Genomic DNA, 25969 nt, shown 5'->3' on the forward strand with positions numbered 1-25969 from the left:
TTAAACTTCCCCTGCTCAAAGTACTGTGTGGTTTCTATCTCCTGACTGGTTCGTTGGCTGGTGTAGCAACACACACTCCAGGGTGATATTGCCTCTTTAGATTAGCCCTAGGTCAAAGGCTGTTCTGCTCTTGCCAAATATCGCTTAGCAGTGAACCTTAGAAGGGTCAGTCCAAGCTGGATGTGCTGGCACACACCTGGGAAAGTGCAATTAGCGCGGTCACAAGTTCAAAGTCAGCTTCACAGCACACTCAAGGCTGTCACGAGTGGCCTGCGCTCACCCAAAGTCAAACCATGGTCTCATCTATTCTAAGAAACTCATGTAAGTTTCTGAGGAAGGCGTAAACATACTGAAAGAAGTATTTTTATAAACCTTTCATCAGGGCTGGAGAGATGGCTCAGTGGTTAAGAGCACTGCCTGCTCTTCCATAGGTCCTGAGTTCAATTCCCAGCAACCACATGGGGGCTCACAGCCATCTGGCATGGAGATGTACATGCAGATAGAGCCCCCATACATAAAAATAAATTAATAAATATTAAAATAATTCTAGCCTACTGTGTCATTAATTAATGACTGTCAAGTATGCGAGGGAGTCAGATCCCCTAGGGCAGGAGCTACTTCCGATGCACTGCACAGAAGCCTACGTGGGCTGGAGAGACAGCTCAGTGGTTAGAGCACTTGCTGCTCTTACAAAGGACCTGGTTTTGATTCTGACCACCCACATGATAGTTCATAACGATCTGTAACTCCAGTTCCAGGGATTCAACAACATTTTCTGGCTTCTGAAGGCACCAGACATATGCAGCACATACACATACATGCAGGAAAACACAAATACACCCAGTTCTTTTTAAAAGTAAGTCTTCATGAAGCTATATCATGTTTTTAAGTGAAAAGTAGTTGTAAAGTTGAAGTTAATTTTTATTTTTATTTATTCATTTTTAAACTTTTAAGAAATTTTATGTATATGAGTACACTGTAGCTGTCTTCGGACACACCAGAAGAGGGCATCAGATCCCATGACAGATGCTTGTGAGCCACCATGTGGTTGCTGGGAATTGAACTCAGGACCTCTGGAAGAGCAGTCAGCGCTCTTAACCTCTGAGCCATCTCTCCAGCCCCATTGTGGTTAAAATCTTAATATAAAATTTGACTTGAGGGGTTGGGGATTTAGCTCAGTGGTAGAGCTCTTGCCTAGCAAGCACAAGGCCCTGGGTTCGGTCCCCAGCTCCGAAAAAAAAAATTTGACTTGCACTTTGCGCTTGAGTGGTACGGTTTCAGGAACACTGCTAGAGTCCTTTACACATATCGTTAATCTATTCACAGCACACATCCAATGAAGATCCAAGGTTTTGTTTTGTTCTTTTTTTCGGAGCTGGGGACTGAACCCAGGGCCTTGTGCTTGTTAGGCAAGCGCTCTACCACTGAGCTAAATCCCCAACCCCGAAGATCCATTGTTTTAAAAGGAAAATAACAAAGAGCTCTTGAAGATAACCTATGGGCTGGGCATAGTAGCATATGCCATTGGTCCAGGCGTTTGGGAAGCGAAGGCAGGTGGAGGGAGTTGGAGACCAGTTTGGAGTTCAAGGCCAACCAGAGCTACATAGAGAGACTCTGTCTGGAAACAAGCCAGCAAGCCTGGCAGTGGAGTACCGTGGCACATGCCTTGCTCCAAGCACTCAAGGATCTCTGAGTTCAAGGCCAGCCTGGTTTACAGAGGGAGTTCCAGGACAGCCAGGACTACATAGAGAAACCCTGTTTTGAAACAAATGAGCAAAACAAATAACCAAACAAAAACATTAATTAATTAAACAAAACCAAACCCTCGTAACTCTCCCAGTCCCTGAAGCTAACTGTTAGGAATTTATACTTACAGTAGAACTTAATGTGGGGTTTTAAAGGTTTACTTTGTTTATCGTATGCCTCGTGTGTTTCTGTAGGAGTGTGTGTGCACATGAGTGTCGATGGCAGTGAAGGAGATGCCAGACGCCGCTGGAACTGCTGTTCCTCGAGTCCTGAGCTGCCCAGTATGGGTGGCGGGAACCAAGCCTTTGAGTCATCTGTGGGAGCAATGTGAACTGTCAGGTGCTGAGCCCTGTCCCAGCACAAACTTAACATTTAAATACCCCTGGAGAGGCCCAGGAGATGGCTCGGTAGGTGAGGTGCTGTCCAGCAAGCATGAGAAGCGGGCTGGATCCCTGCACCCACATACAAAGCAGAGTGCACTGGGCTGTGTTTGTAACCCCATAGGTGTCACAGGACGCAGAGAGACGGGTCACTGAAGCTGTCGCTCAGGCAGATCTGGGAAATATTTTTTAAAAAGGTAAAAAGGAGGCTCGATGATTAAGAACCCTGGCTGCTCTGGCACAGGACCCAGGTTTGGTTCCTAGCAGCAATGTTAATTCACACCTGTCTATAATTCCAGTTCCAGGGGATCCCGTGCCCTCGTCTGGACTCTGAGGGCACTAGGCACATACACGATGCACAGACATATAAGCAGGCAATATACCCGTAAAATAAATAAACACCATAAAACAGAAATACAATAAAGCTACTGATTACTGTGGCTACAGAGCCAGGGTGAGGAGGGGTGGCTTTTAATCTTTTTAAATATTTATTTATGTATTGTATGTGTGTGTGTGTGTGTGTGTTTGCAAGTGCACATATGAAGTCAGAGGACAATCTGTGAGAGCTGTTTTTCTCCTTCCATTATGTGGGTTCCAGGGATCAAACTCCAGGGACAGGCAAGTCCCTTTACCCTCTGAGCCCCGCTGGCCCTAATTTGTTTTTCTGTTTTGTTTTGAGACAAGGTTGAGGCTGAACTCCTGATCCACATGCCTTTATGACTTAATTGCTGTGTGTGCCACCATGACCAACTTCCAGGAAATTGTGTGTTGAGGGTATAGGGGTGTGTGTGTGTGTGTGCATGTGTCAGTGTGCCAGTCACCACACCTTGCTTATGATTTCTGTTTTCTCTTCTTTTCTTTTGTTTCTTTTTTTGTTTTTTCAAGTCAGGATTTCTCTGTGTAGCCTTGGTCATCCTGGAACTCACTCTGCAGACCAGACTGGCCTCAAATGCAGAGACCCACCAGCCTCTGCCCCCCCCCAAGGTGCTGGGATTAAAGTAATTTCCTTTTTTTTTTTTTTTTTTCAGAGCTGGGGACCCAACCCAGGGCCTTGCGCTTGCTAGGCAAGCGCTCTACCACTGAGCTAAATCCCCCCAGCTATAATTTCCATTCTTATTCACTGAAACAAAATGTCCAAAGGCTGGTGCGGGGTCAATCTAAGGAGCGTGGCTACTGAAATTTTGCATTCACCCCTCTGTCTGTGTAGATGCGCTTGCTGTCCTAGGGCTGCTTGTGAATGCTTACAAAGGTTGCATCGGGCCAGGTTGAGCACCCTGGTCGCTGGCTGCTTTTTCGGTTCTGCCTTCCTTAGGCTGCCTTTGTAGCTGCTGAGAACCAGGGAAGAGGAAAGACTTAGTAGCAAGCCCACCGTGTGAAGACAGGACGGGAGCTGACCCCTCTCCAGAAGCCAACAGCACAGGAGACAATTGAGCCGGGAGTCTGTGTTGGTGCCTTTGGAACAGGAAGTGAAGAAAGGCACTTCCAGAGGTTTAAAGGCTGAAACAATCAGTCAGAGACAGGTTTGCACTGTAAGAAATGTTTCTTTAAAAAAATCCTCCAAGGGGCTGGAGAGATGGCTCAGAGGTTAAGAGCACTGGCTGCTCTTCCAGAGGTCCTGAGTTCAATTCCCAGCAACCACATGGTGGCTCACAACCATCTGTAATGGGATCTGGTGCCCTCTTCTGGTGTCTGAAGACACATACAGTGTATTCACATACATAAAATAAGTAAATCTTTAAAAAAAAAAAAAAAGAAAAAACTCTCAAAGAGCTTCAGGGTGGGGTGGGGTGGGGCGGGTGCGGGGTGGGGGGCGCACCTTCTGCTCACCTTAGACCTGGACATCTCAGAGACTGTTAGATGATGTCGGGGTTCCTCTGTCAGTGGTCAAAGAAGGAGGTTCATTAACTGTGGGTCCCAGCAGACAGGCTGCCTGACAGACAAGGCATCACAGATAAGGGAGAATCTCCAGGGGACTCCATTTTCACAGTTCCAGCAGCTTGGGAACAGTGCTGCCATGGCGGGGTGGGACCAAGGTGGCGGTGGTTTAGGGAGTGAGAGGTAACCTCTTGCTCAAGGAGGCTGTTCACAGAAGCACTCTGTGTAAAAAGGGCGTGCTCCGCTCTGCTCTGAGGGGGAATGCTTTTGTGACTGTAGGTACTGTGAAAGAACAGGCTCTGCCCTTTGGTTCAGTTTGGCTGTTCAGTCCCCCTGTGGTGCGCCCTCCCCACTACTAGGAAGCTGTCCACCATCCCGAGGCCTCAGATCCTTCTCATAGCCACCTCGGACAACCCACACAGTCACTCTAGTCTGGGTTCCACATCCAAAGGTGTGCGTTGTTTCTTTTGAGAGGGAATCTCTTGTATCCCAGTTGCCCTCTCTGTATAGCTGAGGCTACCCCTGAACACTGGACCCCCCCCACTGTCAAGTGCTGAGCTTACATAGTTGTACCTAGAGGCCCAGCTAAACCCAAAGTGCAGCTCCAGTCAGTCCGTGTGGGGGTGATTGACACTCAGGGAGTAAGTCCCCTTTTCAAGACCTGTTGTGGGGGCCTTTGTGGGGGGTCCCTCTCTTTTCTCACCCCTGGAAGCTATCTAAGTGACTGCCCTCAGTGTACCAAGGAATACCAGGATCAACTTTCTCTGTCAGGGGAATCTGCGTGGGCTGTTTCCTCATGGTCCCTTGTGGGACCCAGGTAGGCAGATATGGGCATAGCCCCACGTGGGTGAGACAGACACTGTTCGGTCTCCATAGGCCCTTCCCTGAGGCTCGAGGTCTTGATGTGCGTGCGTGCGTGCGTGTGTGTGTGTGTGTGTGTGTGTGTGTGTGTGTGTGTGTGTCTGGGTAAGTCTGTCTGTGGTGTGGGCAGAAAGGTCTCTCTGACCTCAGACTAAATTCTTCCAGATAGTCCTTCATTGTCTTTTCTATCTGCAAAACAGTGTGGAGGCGGAGGATTCCAGCCCCTGGGGGGAGGTGTGTGGGCACCAAGGTGCAGGGCCTGGGCCGTGTCTCTTGAGTATATGGGAAGAAGCTGGGAGCTCCACCCCGGGTTTGTGACTGTGCCTGAGTGCACACTCAGAGTGGCTTTTGTGTCCTGTGAGTGGCTGTGCCTGTGCCCTGCAGATCCCAGGAATGTGAATGCGGCTGCAATACTCCCTCTTCCCTTTCTGCCCTTTCCCAGACGTTTATTTGGCCACTGCCCTTGTTGGCACCCCACACTGTTTGTTTTGTTGGGACTGTCAGCTGATCTGTATGGACAACTGTGCCATTTTCTGTGTCAGCCACCCTGTGTGACCCTGGATAGAAGTGTGACTTGGGCTGCTCCTAAACCCCTTCCTTTGTGTGTGTAGCTGCGGTTGGAAGCGGCTCCAGCAGGCACACCTGTGTGTGCGGTATGTCCGTGGTCTATGGCACTGAGTCTGCCTATGGGGACCTGAGCTAGTTAGTCCCTCTGGCATAGTGTGAGGTCCCTTGCACCTCAGCTGTGTAAACAAGCCCATGTTTTCCTTTCTAAGGCCCCTTCAGGGTTGTCGCCCCATTTTCCCCACTGAGCAGTGAGTTTGATTGGGTGGGGGTTGTGCACTTGTGAGATTCTGTGAGCAAGAGAGAGCTGAAGTGTGCAGAGTTAGAATGGGGATTAAGCAGAGTGTTCCCTAGACAATCCCAGCCTCTCAGGGGCAGGGAGCCTAGCTCTCCCTGGTTCCTGAGCTGGCCTAACCATGCCTTTATAGCCAGGCTTGACAACCCTACAATTACTGGGGGCCAGATGCTGGCTGTGATGAAGGCCTAGAGATTGGTATTGACCCTCCAGGGGAGAAGCCATATCTGCCCCTACTGGCCAACCAGAGATGGCCAGAGGAAGCTGGACTCCCAGATCAGGTTGCAAACCCATAGCACAGGGTTTCCCTGCTGCTCTGCTCCTGAAGAGTCTTTGGTTGAGCTGGCTCCAGCAGGTCTGGGCCCTCCCTTGGGACAGCCTCACACTCTCCCAGTCTTTTGTCCTAGGGCTGTGTCCCTATATCTCCCACCCATGTTCTCCATGCCAACCCCTATGCCCCACCAAAGTCACCTCCATCTTCAGTCATGTCCTCTGCTCCTTCTCAGTGCAGTCCTTGTTTCTTGGTTCCAGCTGGTGCCCATCCCAGATGCCTCAGATGTCACCACCACATTCAATTGAGATTCCCCAGCTCCCACAAAAGCAGTAAAGCAGTGTGTGTGTGTGTGTGTGTGTGTGTGTGTGTGTGTGTGTGTGTTGGGAGAGGGGGAGAGGGGAGGGAGAAAAAGGGAGAAGGAGGGGGAAGAGGATGCATAAGATACAGGGGCTGAGAAGCTCCAGACTGGACAGGTCTGGCCCAAGCCTGCCCCTGCTCCTCCATGACACCCTTCACCCTTTCATAGTTCACAAATCCTTCCCAATCCAGGAGTAGGTGATGGTTCAGTGGGCTAGAGTATAAGACTCTGTTCAACACACACACACACACACACACACACACACACACACACACACACACCGGAGGCTATGCAGAGAAATCACTTCCAGCCTGAAGTATAGAGCAAGACACTGGGGGTGGGGAAGAAAGCTGTAGCTGGAGAGTGGCTCATTGGTTAAGAACATTTGCAGGGGACCTGGATTTGGTTCTGAGCACCCACAAGGTGTCTCATAGCTGTCTGAAAGTCCAGATACACACACAGTCACACACACACACACAAACAGAGAAAGTCACACACACACAGTCACACACATATACACACACAGAGTCACACACACACAAACATAGAAAGTCACACACACAGAGTCACACACATATACACACACAGAGTCACATACACACACACAGAGTCACATACACAAACACAGAGTTTCACACACACACACATACACAGAGTCTCTCTCACACACACACAAAGTCACATATACACACACACAGAATCACATACATATATGCAGCTAGACACTCATACACACAAAATTAAATATAAATAATTTTAAAAACCTGGACAAGAATCGGGTGGTGGCACACACTTTTAATCTCAGCACTCTCTGTGAGTTCAAGGCCAGCCTGGTCTACAGAGTTCCAGGACAGCCAGGACTACAAAGACAAACCCTGTCATGAAAAATCAAAATAAATAAGTAAATAAATAGGTAGACAAATAAATAGAAATAAAAACCTGGGCATGGCATGTAATTCCTATGATCCCAACACTTAGGATCAGGGGGAACAGGAATTTCATTCAGGCTGTCCTCCATAACGAATAGTGAATTCAAGATTTACCCGGGGGGGGGGGTGGTGTTGGGAATTTAGTTCAGTGGTAGAGTGCCAAGGCCCTGGGTTTGGTCCCCAGCTCCGAAAAAAAAGAAAAAAGAAAAAAAGAAGAAAAAGAAAAAAAAAAAGATTTACCTGGGATTCACAAGACTCTCTCAATTTAAAAAAGAAAAAAACAACAACAGAACAAAACAAACAAACAAAAACGGATGGTGGCACACACCTTTAATCCTGTTTTGGGAGGGCTGGTGGATCTCTTGTGAGTTTGAAACCAACCTGGTCTACATAGCTAGTTCCAGGACAACCAGGACTACCTTGTATCAAAACAAATAACCACCACCACCAAAAAACCAAACCTAAAGAAACCAAACCACAACGATGACGACAACGACGACGACAACAACAAACCCAAACAGAAGGAGGAGAAGAAAGAAATAGAAAGAGGAGAAGATGAAAGAAAAAGGAGGAAGAGGAGGGAAGAGAAGGGAGAAAGAGAAAGAAGGTGGAGGAGACAGAAGAGGAAGGGTGAGGATCGGGGCGAGGAGGAGAAAAACCTTAAAACCAACAAAAACCCCACTTCTCAAGCTCTATGCCCACCATGACTGAGCCCTCAGGCTAGATGTACCGCCATCTGGTGGACATTAAGCAGAACTTCAGGCTCTGGTCGGGCATCCAGCCACAAACAGCAGGACTCCGTTCCCAGGTCTGGGTTGCAAAGAACCATGATCTCTCTGGCTGCCTGGAGCCGGAGCATACTCTCTCACGCAGGAGAGAACATGGCTACTTCGAACCAAGCCTCACAGCCCATGCCAACTTTGTTTTGGGGCTGTGACGCAGTGCAGTGCTGAATGGGAGAGATTCACTTGCGACTCTTGTTGGTGTTGATATGAAGATAAAGAAGGAGGAAGACTCTTCTCAGGGTACTGCCTGCCCATCAGGAGCTTGCGTTCCTAGTGTGCAGACAGCTCCTTGGCTTGGTAATGCCTTACCTCAGAGCTCCGTGCTTTAGGATGGGCACAGCAGGGGTTGGGGATTTAGCTCAGTGGTAGAGTGCTTGCCTAGCAAGCTCAAGGCCCTGGGTTCGGTCCCCAGCTCCGGAAAAAAAAAAAAAAAAAGGATGGGCACAGCAAAATTAGCCAAAGACTAAGCCCTAGGACAGCATCTGGACGGCCCTGGCCTGTGTTTATCTAAGTACTGAGCCCATCCCCAACCAACGCCCTGTGCTGGTTAATTCTAACTGCCAACTAGACGCAACCCAGAATCTCCTGGGAAGAGAGTCTTAATCAAGTATCAGGTCGATCAACTTGGCCTTGGGGCATGTCTGCATGGGGTTGTCATGACTCCTTGAAGTAGGAAGACCCAGCTCATTGTGGGTGGCATTTCCAAGGCAGGGAGTCCTGAACAGTGCAAGATAGCAGAAAGCTAATTAAGAGTAGCAAACAGGGTTGGGGATTTAGCTCAGCGGTAGAGTAGCACGCTCAAGGCCCTGGGTTCAGTCCCCAGCTCCGAAAAAGAAAAAAAAGAAAGAAAGAAAAAAAAGTAGCAAACAATCTGGTTATGGTGGTACACATCTTTAGTCCCAGCACTCTGGAAACAAAGGCACATGGACCACTGTGAGTTCGAGGACAGCCTGGTCTACACAATGAGACTTTGTCTTAAACAATAAAAAAATAAATCAAGGGCTGGGGAGGTGGCTCAGCGGTTAAGAGCACTGACTGCTTGTTCTTCCAGAGGTCCTGAGTTCAATTCCCAGCAACCACATGGTGGCTCACAACCATCTGTAATGGGAGTTGATGCCCTCTTCTGGTGTGTCTGAGGACAACAACAGTGTACTAAGATACATAAATCTTTAAATAAATAAACCAACGAAGCAAGATGCTTGATTTCTCTCTTCTTATTCTTTCTTTGTTACTGACTTTCTTTCCCTTTTCTTTTTTTTATAATTTTTTTGATTTATTTATTTAAAGATTTATTTATGTTATGTATGAGTACAGTGTTGCTGTCATCAGAAACACCAGAAGAGGGCATCAGATCTCATTACAGATGATTGTGAGCCACCATGTGGTTGCTGGGATTTGAACTCAGGACCTCTGGAAGAGCAGACGGTGCTCTTAACCACTGAGCCATCTCTCCAGCCTTATTTATTTATTTATTTATTTATTTATTTATTTATTTATTTATTTATTATGTATGTAAGTACACCATCACCTTTTTCTTCTTTTAAAGTGAAATTTTACTATGTAGTCCTGACTGGCTTTGGAACTTACTCTGTAGACCAGGCTACCCTCGAACTTACAGAGTTCCACCTGCCTCTGCCTCCTGAGTGCTGGGATTCTTGGCTTCAAACTTGGTTTCTCTCTGCTTGAGTGTGATGTAATGTGACCGGGGCTTCCACCTCCTGTCACAGCAGCACCTCTGCTGTGACGGACTGAAGTAAACCCTTCTTTCCTAAGTTGCTTTTTTATCAGACGCTTTGTTTTGTTTTGTTGTTGTTGTCACAGCAAAAGAAAGGAACTAGAAGAGTTCCTGACTGAGAGGGAGGATGCTCATGCCCGAGGGTCAGGGAACTGGAAAGGGGTCTTTGAGGGAGTGGCACCTCCTTCTTGTCATTCCTTGTTGACTGTGGACATTTTCCCCTCTGATGACTCTGTATGACAGAAGAGAAGATGAAGATTCAGTATGCAGAGTTCTAGTTCTGGCTCTGAGGTAGACACCTGAATGCCTGTGGCTGTCCCTCCTGTAAAAATGAAGGGTCTAGGGCTGGAGAGATGGCTCAGAGGTTAAGAGCACCGACTGCTCTTCCAGAGGTCCTGAGTTCAATTCCCAGCAACCACATGGTGGCTCACAACCATCTGTAATGCGATCTGAGGCCTTCTTCTGGTGTATCTGAAGACAGCTACAGTGTACTCATATACGATAAATACATAGGATAAATAAACATTAAGTAGCAACAAAAATAATTTTATTAGACACTTGTGTTACCACAGTAGTAAGGTCTAAGAAGCCACAGGGCTGAGAAAACAAAACCTTGTTTACTTCACTACCCACGAACCACAGTCCCCTCATATTTGGACTATTTCTATATTTAAAAATTTTGTTGCTGGGCAGTGGTGGTACACACTTTTCATCCCAGCACAGGTGGGTCTCTGAGTTCAAGATCAGCTTGATCTACGGAGCAAATTCTAGGACAGCCAGGTCTTCACAAAGAAACCCTGTCTTGAAATAAAAAAGTTTTTCTTTTACTTGTTTTGTCCAGGGTATGGTGAGAGACCAGCTTCCAGAATATCGTCCTCTCCTTATCCCATGTGCTACTCAGGGATCAGCCGGAGGTGATCAGGCTTGGTGGCAAGCATCTTTACCTCTTGCTAAGCCCTACTGTGATAGTTTGAATGGGAACGTCCCTACAGGCTCATATATTTGAATGTCTCATCATCAGGGAGCTGAACTGTTTGAAAGGATTAGAAGGACTAAGAGGTGTGCCTTGCTGGAGAAAGAGAGTCTTTGAGGTTTCAGAAATCCATTCCAGGTCCTGTCTCTCTCCCCCTTTCTCCCGGAGCATCAGGATGTAGATCTCAGTTACTTCTTTAATTCCACATCTGCCTGCTGCTGTGCTCCCCACCATGACGATAGCAGACTAACTAACCCTATGTAAGTAGCCACCAACACCCACGTGCTTTCTTTTTTTGAGAGTTGCCTTGGTCATGGTGTCCCTTCACAGCAATAGAACGGTGACTGAGACGTTTATTCTAAGTGTTGAAACCACAAGCACCCCCTATTCCAGTCACCAGCCTTGCCTGGTCTAGAAAGTTCAGGGATCTTCAGCTGACCCCTGTTCTCTCATGGGTGATCTCCTGTCTGCAAGGCCTTCCGTGCTCCACAAGAGAGCACCGTGTACTCCTCCCTGAAGCAGGCTTCCTCTGACCAGGTAAAAATGGGGTTTCCTGGCTATTTCCACCGCCCCTGGCATTTAATCATGCTACACTGCACCTGCCGCTCACTCTGTGTGTGTGTGTGTGTGTGTGTGTGTGTGTGTGTGTGTGTGTGTGTGTGTTGTGATAGTCTACCATAGTTAGGACTACCATTGCTGTGATGGGATGCTGTGGTCAGATTCCAGGCCTGAGGTGAGGGTCTACTTGACTTGTGCTTCCGTGTCATACATAGTCCATCACTGAAGAAGTCAGGGCAAGAACCTGGGGGTGGGAGCTGATGCACAGGCCATGGAGGGGTACTGCCAACTGGCTTTCTCATCATGGCTTCTTCAGCCTCCTTTCTTATAGATCCCAGGACCACCAGCCTAGGGGTGGTGCCACCCACAATGGGCTGCCTCCTCCCATCAATTACTACTTAAGAAAATACCCTACGGCCTGATTGTATGGAGGTGTTTTTTCAGTTGACGTTCCCTCTTCTCTGATGACTACGTGTCAAGTTGTCATAAAACTAGCCAGTTCACCCTAACAGATATGGAATTAAATAGGAGCTGTTTCAGTTAGGGTCATCATTATTTCGATGAAACACCATAATCAAAAGGCAAGTTGGCACCACGAGAGAGAGAGAGAGAGAGAGAGAGAGAGAGAGAGAGAGAGAATATGAATGTGTAGCCCATGCCTTTAATCCCAGTACTTGGGAGGCAGAGGCATGAGGATTTCTGAGTTTGAGGCCACCCTGGTCTACAGAACAAGTTCCAGGACAGTCAATGCTATGAAGAAAAACTCTGCCTCCACAAACAGACAGACAGACAGACAGACAGACAGACAGACACACACACACACACACACACACACACACACACACACACACAAGACAGAGAAAAGGGCTTATTTTGGATTATACTTCCACATCATAGTCCATCATCAAAGGAAGTCAGGACAGGAACTCAAACAGGGCAGGAATCTGAAGACAGGAGCTGATGCAGAGACCATGGAGGGGTGCTGCTTATTGGCTTGCTCCTCATGGCTTGCTCAGCCTGCTCTCTTATAGAACCCAGGACCACCAGCCCAGGGATAACACCACTCATGATGGGCTGGACCCTTCCCCAGCAATAACTAATTTTAAAAATGCCTTACTACAGCCTGAACTTATGGAGGTTCTCATTTGAGATTCCCTCCTCTCAGATGACTACAGCCTGTGTCAAGTTGACATAAAACTAGCCAGCACAAGAACTTTAATGGTTGTGCAGTTGTGTGTGTGCGTGCATGTGCACCTGCGTGCACTTGAGTATATGTGGAGGCAGAGTACACCTTCTGACAGTTCCCTCCTGCCTTTATGTGGCTTCTGTGATCAAATGCTGGTCATCAGACCTTCATAACAAGTCATTTACCACGAAGCCATCGGACTGGCCCTGGTTGTGTTCTAACAAAGCATACATAGCCCACACTGTCCTTGAACTCTGTCTTCTTACCTCTGTCTCCCAAGCACCAGGATTACAGTACAGCACCGCACCTGGAGATCTTTGTGTCTGAAAGTCCGGACAATGTCTTCTTTGTCCCACCAGTAGCTGGCACTTGGCAGGTGTTCCCTGAATATCGACCAGGAGCATGGAAAACCAGATGGCTGCCCTTGTCCTGTCTCTTGGTACAGCAATGTCAGACTGGTCCACTGTTTGCCCTAGGTTCTTTTCCTGCCTGTCCTCCACTCCAAGCTTGTTTTTAACGCTTTTTTTTTTTTTTTTTTTTTTTTTTGGAGCTGGGGACCGAACCCAGGGCCTTGCGCTTCCTAGGTAAGCGCTCTACCACTGAGCTAAATCCCCAGCCCCACTCCAAGCTTGTTAAGTGATAGCAAAAACTTACCAAGTGCCTGCGCACCCTCAGTCAGGGTCTCGCTCAGGAGCCTAGCCTGTCCTTGAACTCGCAGCAGTCCTCCTGCCTCAGCTCCACTGAGTGCTCAGATTATAGGTATGTACCACCATACTTAGCTAGGGCTGTCGCAGTGCAACCGATAGCCACAGAAGCACATTGAGAGATGCTTACCTAGGATCGCCTGTCCTCAGCACCAGTAAGAGAAGCAGGGTGGGGTAAGATCCCTTGGGCTGAGAAAGTCCCTCCCCGGACCCCCCTGCCCCGAGAAACTCCTTTGATGGTCCCACGCATAACCTGTCCTTTTCCGCTCTCCTGATACAGTGTTGTGGTTATGTAGAGCCCAGGCCCCAGCAGGGAGCAGGTTTTCAAACGAATAAAACCTCCAAGTGTCACGAAGGAACCCAGCTATATATTGAAACACAGTTAACAGACATTTACATTTTTGGTATGTAATATATATGTTTCTTTATTAACATGTTAAAAACAAGTAAAGTCTAACAACTATGATCATTTCAAAGTAGTGACACATAAGTGATATTCTGAGATATAAAGCAGGTTTGAAAACATCTGGGATTTCCGTTGGCTACAAAGTCACACATACTGTTAATGCTATTGTGGCCGGTTGCCCAAGTACATAGGGAATGTTAAATTTGTCACAGGTGAGTGAAAATAACGATGTAACTTTTTTTTTCCTATCTAGGTTCACAAATCCCCTGAAATCCTTGGACCCAGCCAAAAGCTTCTGACTACAGCATAGAGCACACCAGTCTGAGCCTTAACTCTGGGAAATGGGTACTCACACCGCTCTCCCTGCGGGAAGCCTGAGCCTAGAAAGGTAAAGGAACCTGCCCCAAATCACCCAGGCTCAACTTGAAGCTCTGTCCCTCTCTCCACACAGAACTGGACCCCAGAGCCAGCACTCCATGGACTCTAACCTAGAATGCCTGCTCGCCCAGGACCTGAGCCCTACAGGGTTCAGCCAGTGAAACAGAGGGACATAGCCCCTTGAAACCACACACACTCAGTTATTTTTATCTCCAGTTTATTTTTTTTTTTTTTAGACTAAGAGCAGAGTATGAAAGTCACAGCCAAAGCACTTGAAAAAGGCCCAGGATGGGTGGGGACCAGAGGGTGGGCAGGGCAAGGTCCTGGGAGTTGGTTCCAGGCTCAGGGCTGGAAGGGAGGGGGCGTTGTTGTTACGGTCTCCAAAAGTGTCTGTGCGTTGCATAGGTCCTGTCTTCACAGAAGACAAAAGAGGGGCCAGGGGGGTCCCAAGGGGGGCCTAACCTGGTGGGGAAGGGGTCTGACTATGGAAGGGGAAGTCAAGAAAGGTGAAGGTTAAGAAGGGGAAGGGACTCTGTCTGTCTGTACATTATATATAGAGATATAGAGTCTGTACATGCCTGTCTGGCACCCCAATGCCCACCCCTGTCCGCTGCCTGCCCCCCCCCAGGGGTGTCTATTTGTAAACTTGGATTCAATCCAAACCACAGTCCTCTATGTGGGAGTGGAGGGAGGAGGACATGCTTATTGCTGTAAACAGGGGAAGGGGCAGCCCGAGGCTCCACCCCTCACCCATCTAGTCCCCCTCCCCACGTTCTGCCCCAGAAGAGAGTGACAGGGGGCATCTCCCATGCTTCATTTGTTCTCTCTGGGGCATATCTGTCTCTTAGCGGACAAAGAGGGAGGGCACTGAGGGTCAGGAAAAGGTACCAGGGGCCAGGGAGTCCTGAGCACTGCCTTTATAGCCCCCAGGTTTGGTACCACACATTACCAAAGCCACAGGCCACCTGGGACCTGTGGCTGTCCCTGTGCCTGATCCACCATGGTGCTTGTCCTAGAGAGTGTGGGCAAAGAGGGCAGGCACAGATAGTGTACAGTGCAGACCCCACTCCCAACCATGAGCAGAAGGATGTAGGCCCCACAGCTGGCTCCCTGCTCCTTCTCAGCCCTGCCCCACCTCTCTCTGTCATAGGAAGGGGCAGAACTAGGAGGCCAAGAGCGTCATGAGGAAGAAGGCGATGCCCACGGCCAGAGGCAGGTGTTCCCGCTTGGGGCTGGTTCCACTGATGCTCTTCTCAAGCTTGGGCACCTGGGGATTCTCTCCCTCAAAGTCTTCTGTGGAAAGATAAATAGGTGCACTGGTAAGGGCTGGGCTGTGCGCTTGGGCGGGGGGCACGCGGCGGCGGCAGCAGCAGCAGCAGTGGAGCCAGAGATGTGACCACCCACGGGGGGAGGGACAGGAAGGGCTCGAGCCCCAAGGGAAGGCATGCGGAAAAAAAGAGCAGGCACTGGGAAGGGGGCTGCGATTCCAGCAGTGGCCACCAGAGGGCGCTGCGCAGACTCACCCAACACGTTGATCTTCACATTGGGGCCCATGGTGAACTGGGGGAGAGTGGGGACCGGCTTCTCCCCGGAGTGCGATGCTGCGGGGTGGGGTGCGGGTGGGGAGAGAGGAGGGGAAAGTCAGGGCCAGGACCCCCTCCCCCTGCTACAGCTGGGGAGCTATCCCGATCGCCTGTGCCCTCCGCCCCCAGCCCCAGGAAGCCAAGGGAGCCCCAAAGCAGGGAGGCAAGGATGCGGACATGGTTGGAAACCGACGCTACTCACTGGAGGCGCAGCAGACGAACACCTTCATCCTCAGACACTTCCAATGCAGGTTGTGAGTGGGCGTGGCTGGGGAGGAGACTGGGCCTGAGTTGCTTTCACTCACTTGGTGCCCTTGCAGTCTTAACAGACTCTCATCCCCCTCCAAATTCCCGCATCCGGCTGCTCCCCGAGTAACTGTTCCAACCTTTCTTTGGGCATTGGTCACCATGACTTCGTAGCCAACCCAACCCAACAGAAATACTATGCAGCCTAATTTGGGACTGTCACCAACCCGCCCGCCCCCAGCCCCCAGCCTCACAACTTCTCAGAACTGAACCGCTGAAGCCTTTCCCTGGTGACCACTACAACGTCTGGCCCAGGATCCCCGGGTCTCCACCCTGTCATTCAGAAGACGGAGGACGCAGCACTCACAGATATAGTAGTATTCTTGGCCGGCATGGAATTCATAGCCCAGCGAGAAGGCGCTGTAGCGCTGGAACTTCTCGGAGAACTTGATGGGGCTGTGCGAGGCGTGCTGCCGGTTGCATTCCCAGCGCTTGGAGCCTTGGCTGGCGTTGCAGGTGCGGTAGCCGCTCAGGTTCACCATGTATAGTACGTACTGCTCCGCCCCGCCGCCAGGCCCTGAGCTGTTGTAGTGAGGACAGTAAATATCCAGATAGTCGTTCACGTTCACTTGCACCGTGTAGCCCTCGCGCCGCAGGCTGTGGACAAATGAAGTGGGTCAGAGAAGAAATTTCAATTCTCCAATGCTTTTCATGTCAACACCCTGCAGACCTTCATTAGAACACTACACACACACACACACACACACACACACACACACACACACACACACACACCATAAAACTTCAAAACTTCAGCTCCACACTCTCTTGGCTTTTCCTACAATCTTTTCTCACCCATTTCTGAACCCACGGTCCAGTGTTCCAGTCCCGGGTGTCCTCGCCTTTTTGGACTGTCCTTCTACTTGTGGCCACCAGAGGGTAGCAAAAGCACAAGGAAGCCTGGCCTACCTCTTAAGAGAGGAGAGGGAGAGGGGCGGAGGAAAGAAGGAAGCTAGCTCTGGTTGCCACAGAAACAGCACAGGCCCCAACGACTCCGGGACCCCAGGCCCGGATTTCCTCAGTCCATTCCCCATAGTTCAGCAGACCGGAGGAGGGACTGAAGGAATGGAAGGGTAGGGTGAAAGTAGAGAGATCCCTTCCTTGGAACCCAAGCCTATGACTTCTCCCAGAATGCCTTCTTGCTGCTGCAGGTCCACCCTCCAGGTCAGTCCGACAGGACTTGCCCTCATACACACATGTATGGCGGCTTCGTGTACATACATGCACAAGTTCTATGGCACAAACACAAAAATGTCCACCACCCACTCATAAGCGGCAGACACTCAGAAAAACTAGATTGCATGTGTGCGAACCCTATGCCAGTTTTAGCTGGCCCCAACAATCTTAGGGGTTCCCCCTGTATTTCCTACATGGCAAGACCTCTATCTTTGTGCTTCTGAGTCCCATTTACCTCCATCCTGAGGCAATAAACAATGAAGTCCCCAACAACCTGACACAGAGCAGGGAGCTGAAGAGCTCAGCGTCAGGTTCTACCTGTCTTTGTGCCAAGACTTCTGTTTCATTCCACACCTTTCTCCGCCTAGATGCCACTGCCACCACCACCACCACGGTAATGCTGGGCAGAGTAAGGAGTCTCTGGGACAGGTCCCCTGGAGCCCTCGCCTGCCTGATAGTCTCATCTAAGTGCTGCTCCTTCGTGGTGGCATAGACTGGTATAGGGATGACAGAGGCAGCTCAATGCACACGTGTGGAGTGGGTAGAAGTCTTCTTTAACTTCTTTAAGGCAAGTACCACACGTGTTGGTATGGAACTATAGGACACGGGAGAGCATGGGCCTCTTGGTAAGATGTTAAACTGTTGGGGTCCCTAGGCCCTGAGAACTCACTGAGGGAAAGAACTGGCTGTCCATGTCACCAAGCAGTACCTTGTTTCACAAACAGTAATTAGACACATTAGGGAAATGAGTGTGGAGGTCTCTAGACAGGATGAGGCCTTGAGGGTCCTCTCTGACATTACCCAATGTCATTGGCTATACTTGTGCTGCCCGGTCCCCAAGACTAGCAACGAGGCAGATGGGTAACAGCTGGTGTTTGGACTCTCTAGTAAGAACGGGCACAGCCTTCTTGAGTCATCAGGAATGCCACCAGTCCCACTTGGTTCCCATGGGAGTGATGGGTCACTCGGGCCCCTCCCTGTCCCTGGCACTCAGGTGGGCAGGAGTCTCGCCAGGGTGCTGGGAGCAGGAAAACGGGTTAGACAAGGCCCGGCTGCTCCCAGGCACCACCCATGCATTTTATGTCCATCCCAAACCATCATCTCTGTTCCTTCCCTAAGGACCTGGGGAGGGGGCCACCAGCCAGCCAGCACAAGGTGCCAGGCCTGGGGCAGCCCCACAGTTACCCTGGGGCCTTGTTCCCTTGGCCTCCCCCATGTATCCGGTTTGATTTTGAAGCAGCTCCTCCCTACAGCTGCCCTACCCCTCCAACCACACACCCCAGTACAGTGGATTTTAAGCCAACTCCAGAGATATTCCTACAGGTGGTGCCTCAGTTTCCTCAAGAGGGTGAGCTGGGTATATAGTGGTGGTTGTTTACCTATCCCTGTCATCGATGGCAGAAAAGCCCCAGAAATTAATCCCCCTCCAACGTGGCCATGTGTTCATGTGGCTCAAAACCTGCTGGGAAGTTAGTTGTATCCAGTTGGTATCTGGTGGAGAGAGCAGAAGGCTGGGTGCCAAAAATCCCAAATCATAACTCCTAGGAGACCCGACCTGTCTGTTAGGCACAACCTCTTTAATAGAATCTGTCATCCTACTTAGCCTTAGCAGTTCAGGGACATGCACATAGGCCCCAGCTGCTAACCACGCCTCCAGGGTTAACCCCCTCCTATGCTCAGCGTGTGGTGGGCCAGCATCTGGGGACTGTGTGCGCAGTTCCTTCAGGGAGTTTCCATTCTTCCCTCCATTTCATCCCCTTGTTGCCTCCCACTTCTCCGCAGAAAGGCGTCCTCACTGCTCTTCTACAGGGCTTACTTGGTCCCACCCGGCTTGCAACGACCCGGTGCATCCCAACTCTTCCCACATCAACAGCGCCCCTGCTTCCTAGGTCCGCAGAACTCAGCCTTCAGCTTTCAGTGTCCGCGGGGGGTACGGTTCGGAGATGGGGGAGCGGAGAAGGAGCAAACGTCTCCCCCTGGGGCAATTAGGGGCAGGTAAACAGGGTGCCTAACAAGACCCGGGAGAAGGGAAGGTTCCCATGAGATTCTAAACTTGTTAAACCCCTATCCTCGGCTTTAGAAGCCAAGATGTAGAGTTCAGGGAGTGGAGAAAAACGCAGAGACTAGGTTCTTCCCTTCTAGTGCGCGCCCCCGAGGCTGCGCGCCGCCCGCTCCAGCAGGCGAGGCCCGACCACGTGTGCGCGGCGTGGAGTCCGCGCGCCAAAGCTGGGGGGTGGGGGTGGGCAGCGGCGGCGGCGGGAACGCTCCCAGGGCGGCGCTTGCACACTGACACCCCCGCGCCCCGGCAGCTCCGGCCTTGAGGAGCAGCAGCGCGCCGGTCACCCCCGCCCCTCGACCCTGCGACAGTAGCGACAGCAGCGGCGGCGGAGGTTTATTGATCTGCAGCGGCGGAGAAGAGCGAGGACCCGCCGAAAGCGAGACACGCAGAGATGGAAAGACTCTGCCATATACAGAGGGGAGGCGAACACAGACGGATTCGCCCGAAAGGGGAAAGGGAGGGAGGCACAGAGAGAGGAGAGAGAGAGAGAGAGAGAGAGAGAGAGAGAGAGAGAGAGAGAGAGAGAGAGAGAGCCAGAAACTGGGAGAGGGAGGAAATGAATGGGGGGGGGGGGACGGCAAAGAGTCAGCATCAGATCCAGGGAGGCCCACAGCAGAGGAGACAGCGCAGAGACATCTGGACACACTGGCGAGCAGATGAAAACAGACCACCACGGACGAAGCAGAGGTCTCAATAAATATTTGTTGAATGAATGTGTGAATGAAAGTGATCATCAGCAGCAACGTTTCCTAGATAGGTAAGGAGAGCACGAGAAAAAGATGCTCTTGAGAGAGTACCAACACCTTCGTTTTAGTTTACAGAAATGAAGCGCTGGCAAGGGAGATAGACAATTTGGCCCTCAACACCGCCCCCATTCAGTCCCCGACTCAGGAGACCCCCGACTTCACACTCTCATCACTCCCTCCAATGAGGTTGCTCCCACCGCGACCTAGTTTCTGGGCCAGGTTAGGGAAAGGTCTCGCTTATTCCCAGGGACTAACTCAATGGGCTGAATGGGGCAAGGGGTGATGGCTAGGTAGCTAGGGCAGAACAACCCGCCCTAGGTCTGTCGGAGGAGGCTACTGCAGGTCTGTCAAAGGAGGCTACTGCACGTGTCCCACCAGCACCCTCCCACGTGACCCCAAGAGGCGGGGTCGCAGACCCTCCCCACGTGACCCCAGGGGGCAGAGACCCTCTACACGTGATGGGAGGTGGGAGCCAGGAGCGTAGATCACGTGACTATGGGGGGGGGCCTGGGAGCCTGTGGCTCAGTCCGGCCCCGCCCCCAGCTCCCCGGCCCTCTCCACTCCCGGCTCTGGAGCACGTCGCTCTCACGATTTATGGGGCCGCGGATGCCGCAGTGAGAGAGCTGGGGAGCCCGGGCGCAGCGGCAACAAAGGCCCGGGAAGCGGGGCGGGGGCGGCAGCGGCCTCCTGGTCCGGTGTGCGCCGCCTCCTACCTCCGTCGGTCCCTGCCCACACCGGAGTGGAGAGGGCGAAAGGAGGTTCTGGGAACCAGGCTCTCCCATCCCGTTCCGGAGCTTTCACCTGCGCCCAGGTGTATGCGGGGGAGGGGAACCTGATCAACGCTCCCCTCAAGGCTATTTCCACACCCCCTAGGCTCTGGCATGCTATGAGCAGTGGGGTTCCCCAAGGGTGGCGGGGAACCCAGGGTCTCTCACCTGCGAGCTCTCTGCTCGTGCCAGACTGTAGCGGGGCGGGGGTCGGACGTGTAAATCTTAGGGGGTGGGGGGAATGAGGAAGATAGATACAGGAGGGTAGTCAGCCCTCAGGGCCCCCCGGGGAGGATGGAGTCCCGCTCCGGGGGGGAGGGGCTGCAACCCCACCCCCGAGGTTTCCATGGGAAGCGAAAGGGGGGCGTCATTAGCTCATCCCCACCCCCAGTCTGACACTCTGGGCGCGAGGAGAAAGAGGGGGAGGCGCAGAGCCCCAAACAACAAAGAGCAGAGCAGCAAGCAGGAGCCCCTCCCCCGGAAGGTTGGGGGTCGTGGTCGAGGCCCTTCAGGTCCCCTCCCCTGGGGTCTCACCATTTGTTCCCTAGCCGGCCCCCAGGGCGGAGAGTCAGAAGCAAAGCTGCCGCCACCGCCCGGGCAGGTGTGACAGTGATCCCCGTGTCCCCAGGGATCCCCCTACCAATACACCAGGGTGGCCAGAGTGATACACACGACCGCTCGGCAGGGAGAAGACAAGGGCAGCAAGGACTGTGCAGAATGATGGCCCGGTCCGGCAGCCGGCACCGGGCCGCCGCGCCACACACCGGAGGAAACCACACGGCCGCCCTGACACCCGCCCAGACCGCGGCGGCGCCAAGAGCCACCCTAGCCCAGACAAGACTGGCCACGCGGACACCGACCGCAGCCCCCTCCCCGACCTGCCGCCCGCTCCCACCCCTAGACGGTCGCCGACGCAGACACACAAATCACACACAGACACACGCACACTGACAGCCGCGCACGCCCGTTCACACTCAGTGCCATACGCCGTCCCTACCCTCAGTGCGTGTGTGTGTGTGTGTGTGTGTGTGTGTGTGTGACATGCCGACATCTCTGCCTTCTTCCTTCTCACCAGTACCCTGCGTTCCCAGGGCCCCCCAACTTCTCGACCCTGCCCCGGCTCACCCTAGCAGGGCTTATTCACACAACCAGAGCAACCCATTCCCCTTCGTTCTGAGGAGGCGGCGAATCGGAGTTCCTGCCTTAATGCCGAACCCCACTTTTAAAACCAAGAGTCTTAAGCAGAGCCCCATCAACATCTATAGGCTGAAAACAGGTCATCCTTCAGCTCCCAAATGCAGCGGCCTATCCCCAGCACACCGGTACTCAGACTTCAACCTAGCCCACAAGAGCGTGGATTGTGGGGGAGACTACGGGACAGAGAACACTATTCCAGAGGCGAGAAACCAAGATGGGGTTAGGGACCCCCAACAGCCTCCTCCGCACGGCTAGAGCGCTCTTTACTATGCCCCAACAGCTTCTCTCAGACACCCCGAGTTTCACAGACGCCCACGTAGTGCGTCCCCTCTTCCTCGCCTCTCGGCACCAAGCCTGTCTCCCAGGACTGCCGCCAGGTTCCCCTAGGACTTCTCGGGCCCACCAGCTCCCCCATCACTGACGCGGGACGCACGGGTTCTCCGGGTCCCCGACTCACTGCTGGTTGGAGCTGTTCCAGTATACCGCATGCCGGTTTCCCAGCGCGCCCCCAGGCCCCTGGGCCAGCAGCGGCAGCAGCGGCACGGGCACGAGCAGCAGCAGCAGCAGCAGCGGAGCCGCCGCCATCCCCGGAGCCGCCGCCGCCGCCGCCCCCCGACTGAGCCCCGCGCTCCCGGCTTCTCAGCTTCCCAGCTCCCTGCTGCCGCCGCTGCCAGCCCCCAACCTTAGTCACGCCCACAATCCTTCCCTCCGCCCTTCTGGGCGCGCCCCCGAAGCCCCGCCCCTGGCGCGCTCACGCGGGGCTCCGCCCCACTTGAGCCCAGAGCGCGCCGCGCGTGGGCGACCCATACTGTGTAGCCCCTTTAGGAACAACGCGTCTCTCCTCTCTCCTAGGTGATTTGCTGCAGCAGCTTGCGTCTTTAGCTCCCCCAGGCTGGAGTTCACAGAAGAATTTGGAAGCCAAGACCTGGACATACATCTTGTATAGATCTACACCTTTCTCCATGGACTATGGGAGTGTTGAGGAGCGAAGGTCTACGTCTGGAGTAAGAAGGACTAGACCAATATCTAAACGAAGTTGAACCTCTCCTTCCTCCACCCCCTTTCCATGTGTGCAAGGAGTTAAATGGACACAAGATGGGGAAGCCCTCAGGTGGCTCCAGGAGCTAACCGCTGGCTGCCTGACGACTGGCTGGCCCTCTCTGGGCATGAAGGCTTGTTTTTCTTGAAGCCAAAGCAGAGTAGCTCACCTTTTAGGGGCTGGGGATAGTAGCTACACCCCTTTAATCCTGGCACTCTAGAAGCAGAGACAGGTAGATCTCTGTGCGTTCGAAGGCACCTATGTAGGTCTGTGTAGCAAGTTCCAGGCCAGGCAGGGTTACATAGTGAGACCCTGTTCCCTGTTTCAAAAAAAAAAAAAAAAAAAAAAAAAAACCAAAACCCTTCTATGGTAATCCAGGGCAAAGGTATTTGGTGGTAGTGGTGAGTTGTCAAGGCAGGAGCCAGTTGGAGCCGAGCAGGAATGGAGTAGTCTTCTTGGCAAGCCCACAAAGGGCCCCTGACTGCCTCCGATTCCCTCAGTGATGTCCTTAGGCATGCTCATTCCTGCTTCCACAGATGCTTTCTCTAAGGACAGAGGGCACCTTATATTCCAGCACTTGCCACAGCAATTGTCCTCCTAGGGCTTCCTGGGGACATGTAGGCACAAAGATGACATGCACACAGGGATGGGACAAAAAAAAAAAAATTAAGGTATACATACCCAGAAGCAGGAACCAATGAATGCTTGACACACAGTCCAATATAGGCACACAAGGTGCCTAGAAAGAAGAAATTGGTAGAAACAGAGGCCTATAGACAGAGACGCTGAAGTATGTAAGTCTCTCTTCTCCCAAATAATTGATCTACACACTATTTTTGTGAGAGATCCAGAATACAGATCTAGTAGGCATTCACCCTTTATCTTGTCTCTTTTCCAGAAGCCCAGCCTGAAAGGCAAAGCAGAACCATGCCTGACTGGGTTCTTAGAACCCATAGCACCTGTGCCCAGGGAGGCTGGCCTATGGCTGTTTCCTTGTGCTTCAAGAGGCAGGACAGTTAGCAGCACCCTCTATCAATTTACCTTTGGCAGTACAAGGCCCCGACCACAAGCCTGCCTTGGGCATTGTGTTTGGGGGCAGGGCAGTTCATGCCCAGTAGGTGCTCTGCCTCCCTGCTGCTAAGCAAGAGTGGGTGCTGTCCTCACGGGATACTTCTCCACTCCCGGGAGATATCTTCTCTCTTCTTGGGAGCCAGAAAACAAATGAGGTCCTTTGAGATGGGAACGAGGGACTTTGCAAGCAGCTCTCTTCATTCCCAAAGAGATTTGCTTCCCCCAAATAATGCTGACCTGCCTACTCCGGGGAGCACAAGTTCCAACTCTGGCCTTCCATGCCATGCCTTTGCTTCAAAACCATAAGCTTCTCTCTGTAAGGCAGAGTAACCAGAGAACCTGTCTAATAAGCAGAGTGAGTTCAGGGTGCTGGATTGGTCCACAACGTTGACTTCCATTGTTTGAAACCTTAGGTTCCTGTTTCTAGAATCTGGGCTCCAAACTGGGAATGTATTTATTGGCACAGCATTTGTACGAGACCCTAGGTTCAATCCCCATTACCGGAAATAAATAATAAAGCCTGTTTTTTATGTAAAGACTTGTGTGGCTTGGGCCCCATACCCTAGAGCCCAGACATTTCTCTCTAGACTGTAGGACTCTACTCTCTCTGTCCAATAATCATACATAGAGCTTCACAGTGGTGGCTCACAGGTTAAGAGCATTTGCTATTCTTCCAGAGGACCTCAGTTCGATTCCCAGGACCCACACCAGATGGTTCACAACTGCCTGTAACTCTAGTTCCAGTGGATCTTATACCCTCAATGGGTACCGGTACTCATATATTCACATGTGTGTGTGTTTGTGCACACACACACACACACTCTCACACACACAAGAGGGTCCACACATAATTAAATATAATTTTTTTTAAAAAGGGAGACATTTCCTTTGAACCTGGGGCACTCTTTGTTTAACCCTGAGCTTAAGATCATCCTTCTTTTCTCTGGCCAAAATCTGACTTTCAACACTTCATGGGGCCTGTGTCTGTCTATGGGGCCCGTGTCTGTCTGTGGGGCCTGTGTCTGTGGGGTCTGATCCTCTAGTATCCAGGCTTCTTCCATGGAAGTGTTGGCTGACTGATTTCGGCCCCTCTGTGAAGATTTTGTCTCTAGAGTGTGAGCTCTTGGGAAGTGGTGCTTTGTACAAAAACAAAGGTGCAACATCCTTTGGTGGGAAGTGGGCTTATGTGTCTCTCCGTCCTAGTAAGGGAGTGTGAGCTAATGTCAGCTTCTTCTTGCCCTGGGTTGTAACTTTTTGTACCAAGTACAAACTTCACAAGGGTATGTGGCAGTTCTGTGTACAGAACATGCAGTATACACTCCTCCAGCTGCAGCGCTGTTCAAAAGCCTCAAGGCGACTGGGGGTTTATGTATTTAATAATTTATGTATTTATTTACTAATTTATTTACTTATTTGAGATAGTGTCTCTCCATGTATTGTTGGCTGTCCTAGAACTGAGTATTTATAATTATTTAGACCAGGTTAGCTTCAAACACTCGCCACTGCCTCCAGTGCTGGGATTAAAGGTGTGTGCCACCATGCCTGGCGGGGGCTGGGATTCTTGAAGGACTAGGTCTCTGTGAATGGGATGAGCTACTCTTTATGCCTAGGGCCTGGTGTGTGGCAGGAGAAGTCCTCTATCAGTGGGGAGTAGGCCTTTGTCTGTATCTGTGACTCCAGTCACTCTTGACTTGACACCAGTAGGAATGGGTTATCTGACTGGCACTGCCAGCCAGCACCCATGTGCATACACACCTATGGCACTGCAGGCTGTGACATGGGCCACAGGCAGGAAGTTCCACAAAACAATACTGACCACTGCTGCAGAGGACATGTCCTGATAGTTGTCTTTTGTTTCATTCTTTAAAAGTATACTTGTGGGGTTGGGGATTTAGCTCAGTGGTAGAGAGCTTGCCTAGGAAGCGCAAGGCCCTGGGTTCGGTCCCCAGCTCCAGGGGAAAAAAAAAAAGAACAAAAAAAAAAGTATACTTGTACGCTGAAGAGATGGCTTTGTAGGT

At 51.4% G+C, this 25969-nt stretch overlaps 1 protein-coding gene, 1 long non-coding RNA gene and 1 other non-coding gene across 4 annotated transcripts; all 3 read right to left on the reverse strand.

Annotated features, from left to right (window-relative positions):
• Positions 1-908: 908 nt before the first annotated feature.
• LOC103691619 (uncharacterized) lies at positions 909-4785 on the reverse strand. Its single transcript, XR_591201.4, has 3 exons — positions 3954-4785; positions 1875-2060; positions 909-1755 (listed from the first exon to the last, which is right to left on the reverse strand). It is a non-coding gene; the product is annotated as an uncharacterized LOC103691619 (long non-coding RNA).
• Positions 1368-1448, reverse strand: Trnav-aac41 (transfer RNA valine (anticodon AAC) 41). Its single transcript has one exon. It is a non-coding gene; the product is annotated as a tRNA-Val (tRNA).
• An 8836-nt stretch (positions 4786-13621) lies between the features above and the next one.
• Efna3 (ephrin A3) lies at positions 13622-22532 on the reverse strand. Of its 2 annotated transcripts, NM_001427478.1 has the most exons (5): positions 22299-22532; positions 16204-16493; positions 15793-15858; positions 15531-15608; positions 13622-15300 (listed from the first exon to the last, which is right to left on the reverse strand). In NM_001427478.1, the coding sequence occupies exons 1-5, from the start codon at positions 22424-22426 to the stop codon at positions 15170-15172; spliced, it is 693 nt and encodes a 230-aa protein (NP_001414407.1). In that variant the 5' UTR covers positions 22427-22532; the 3' UTR covers positions 13622-15169. The 2 variants fall into 2 exon arrangements, with proteins under 2 accessions (NP_001414407.1, XP_038959690.1); XM_039103762.2 differs by lacking the exon at positions 15531-15608 and having other exon boundaries at positions 14208-15300; positions 22299-22525.
• Positions 22533-25969: the final 3437 nt, after the last annotated feature.

Source organism: Rattus norvegicus, chromosome 2 (genome assembly GCF_036323735.1).
Source record: "Rattus norvegicus strain BN/NHsdMcwi chromosome 2, GRCr8, whole genome shotgun sequence".
In the NCBI taxonomy this organism is placed as follows: Eukaryota; Metazoa; Chordata; class Mammalia; order Rodentia; family Muridae; genus Rattus; species Rattus norvegicus.